The sequence below is a fragment of the Arachis ipaensis genome, chromosome B09 (genome assembly GCF_000816755.2).
Source record: "Arachis ipaensis cultivar K30076 chromosome B09, Araip1.1, whole genome shotgun sequence".
NCBI lineage: Eukaryota > Viridiplantae > Streptophyta > Magnoliopsida > Fabales > Fabaceae > Arachis > Arachis ipaensis.
In genome coordinates, this window is record NC_029793.2 from 11125138 (window position 1) to 11127903 (window position 2766).

At 37.6% G+C, this 2766-nt stretch overlaps 1 protein-coding gene across 1 annotated transcript; it reads right to left on the bottom strand.

Moving 5' to 3' along the window:
• Positions 882–2285, bottom strand: LOC107619572 (serine carboxypeptidase-like 50; the record flags this gene model as incomplete). Its single annotated transcript, XM_016321866.2, is given in 1 exon segment — positions 882–2285. A coding segment is annotated over 1 exon segment (1319 nt), but the record flags the coding sequence as incomplete, so codon positions are not given.

The following is a 2766-nucleotide window of genomic DNA, read 5'->3' on the forward strand; positions in this document are numbered from 1 at the left end:
ATTATTTATCTAAAAATAATTATTATAATTATTTTATTAAATTTATATAAATAATAATTAATTAAAAGATAAATAACGATAGATATTTGCATTGTAAAATATTTTACAGTCAAAATCTTTAAACCAACCTGACTTCCAAAGCTTATAAACTTCAATCAATTGAGATCCGGAAAAACTATCAAAAGTACCCATGAAGTTTATGAATGCTGACAAAAGTACCCATAAACTAAGGAAATTAACGCTGTACCCATGAAAGATGGGTTCCGTATGACAAAAGTATCCAAATCCTAATTTTTTGTTGATTTTTTAATAAAATTCCTAAACTACCCTACCCTAACCCCATTCTACCGTCACTCCCTCTCTTCTCTTCTTCCTCTCTCCTCACTTATCCCTAAAAAACCCTCACAGAATCACAGAAACTCTCCTCCTACCTCCTCATTGCCGTCCGCCACCCACCTACTCCATTACCGCCAATCTCTTCCCCTCTCACTGCTTCTCCCTCTCACTATTAAGGTGACTACAACACCTTCATCGCACACCTATGACCCAACCTGATGAGAATACTACCATGGCGCGCTTGTTGCAGCCGATGAGAACGTCGTCGTGGCACGTCTGACCCAGCCGAGGAGAACACTGTCGTCGCACACTTGAGAAGAGAGAGGGGTCGTGGTACTCTTGCATGCAGAAAGCGGGTTCGGTAAAGAGAAATCAGAGAAGAAAGGGAGGCGGCATTGTGGATGGAGGTTCTGCCATTGACGATGTTACAGTCGGCCGGCGAAGAAAAATGTATTTCTTTTTTTTAAAACATTTTTATTTTATTTTTCTTCTTTTTAAAACACAAATTAATATAAAGTACATTAAATGGAATCAAAACTCAAAAGAATATACCCTTTTGCAAGACCCAATCTTCAATCATTGCTTTAGCATTCAAAGGCTGGTCAGCAGGCAAAAGATGGCCACCACCCAAGACGACAACATTGGTGAGTGACTTCCATTGTTGGACATACCCAGCAAGCTCTCCATTCACCTTCCATATCTTCCTCTCTGCATTCACATACTCCACAATCCCTTCCCATTTCATAGTATTCACCCATGCCTCAGTTTGCACCGGACCAGCAGTCAAATCATATTGACCTTGGTACAACAACACCCTAATAGCATTGCTCCTCAACAACCCTTCTACCCTAAACTTGACACTCTTCATTATATCACCTTGGAACGCTGCTCTAATATCATTACTGGACACTTTAAAGACTTGTGATTCGTTCACTCCCAATGCCTTCTTCACTTCAGCTATATTCATGAATTGATTAATCCAATCTTGATAGTGATAAGGATGATCTTTCCTTGTGTAATCATACAAAGTAGCCAGCCCTGACATGTTTTGCAACTTCCCCTGGAGTCTTCCCCATGCAGTCGTTGCTTCACTCCAGTTCCCAATCTGTGCCAACCTAACTACTTCCAGTTGATCCTTCTCCAACTCACTCTTTTGCCTCTCATTGATCAGACCCACATAATAAGCATTAGCCGGTTGCGTGCGTGATTGGGTCACTGCCTCAATTATTCCATTCCCGATAGCCACACCAACAAGATTCACTCTTTTAGAAGCATGCAACTGTGCATTTCTTTTCAATATGTAATTTCCAGTTGTAGACGCATACTTTCCTCCATAACTTTGGCCAACAATATAAATAGGGCGGTGTTTGTAAACAGGATCAAGTCGAAGAAACGTTGTAATAGCAACATAAAGGTGTTTGGAAATACCTTCTTGATTTGTTGGGATCTCTTGAGGTGATGAGGCTATACTGAATCCAGTGCCAATGGGGTTATCAAGAAAGAGAACGCCAAAGAACCTGTTCCAAGCACCAGGGTTGGGTTCAAGGGTGATGGATTCTGTGATACGCCATGGTCCAACCTCATAGAGGTTGCCAATCATGGAGGAGGTTCCAGGGCCACCTTGGAGCCAAATGAGAAGTGGCGTTCTGGAGAGAGGTAAGGTTGAGTTTTGAGCTTCATATAAAGCATAGAAGATTGCAGAAGAAGACGTGGTAGCTACTGGAAGGTAACCAGATTTGGTGGGGTGAGCTTCTTCGGGGAATGGATTGTTGGAGTTTGAAGAAGGTAAGACATGGGCTTGAATGGTGAAGCAGAAGCACAAGGAGATAACAATGGAGATAAGGAAGAAGATGAAGGAATCCATCCTTGTTATATATGCTTTTCGAGTATAATTTCAGGGAAGCTACTTAGTTTATTATATAGGCTATTATGGGTAACAAGAATGGTACTAAGATTTGTTAGTCTTTTTTGCAATTTTATAGTTTGTAATCAATTTTTTTATTTTATTTATTTATTTATTTATTTATAATTTGATTCCTCTCTATTGATGCTACGTCGTTCTGCATTATTGTTGGTCCATAAGTATTGAAGAAAAATCTTCTCATGTATTTATAAACCAATAATATTATAATATGTGTGCTTTCATCATATATGTGATTATTTTATTCCTGAAATTAAATCAAATTGAGAATAGGATGAGATGGATTAAAAAACAAGAGATAAAATTGAATTAGTAATTAAAAACTAGATAAACAAATTTGTTAAAAATGGAGTAAAGTCTAAAAGATTAATCATTACATAAATTAAATAAGTAATTGATTGGTCTTCTGATTCGGAGAAATTAAATAAGTCTTTTTGAAAATTTTAAGTTAGACTCTTATAAGTTATTATAGAAAAAAGTATGAAATAAAAATTTATAAATCTGCTGTA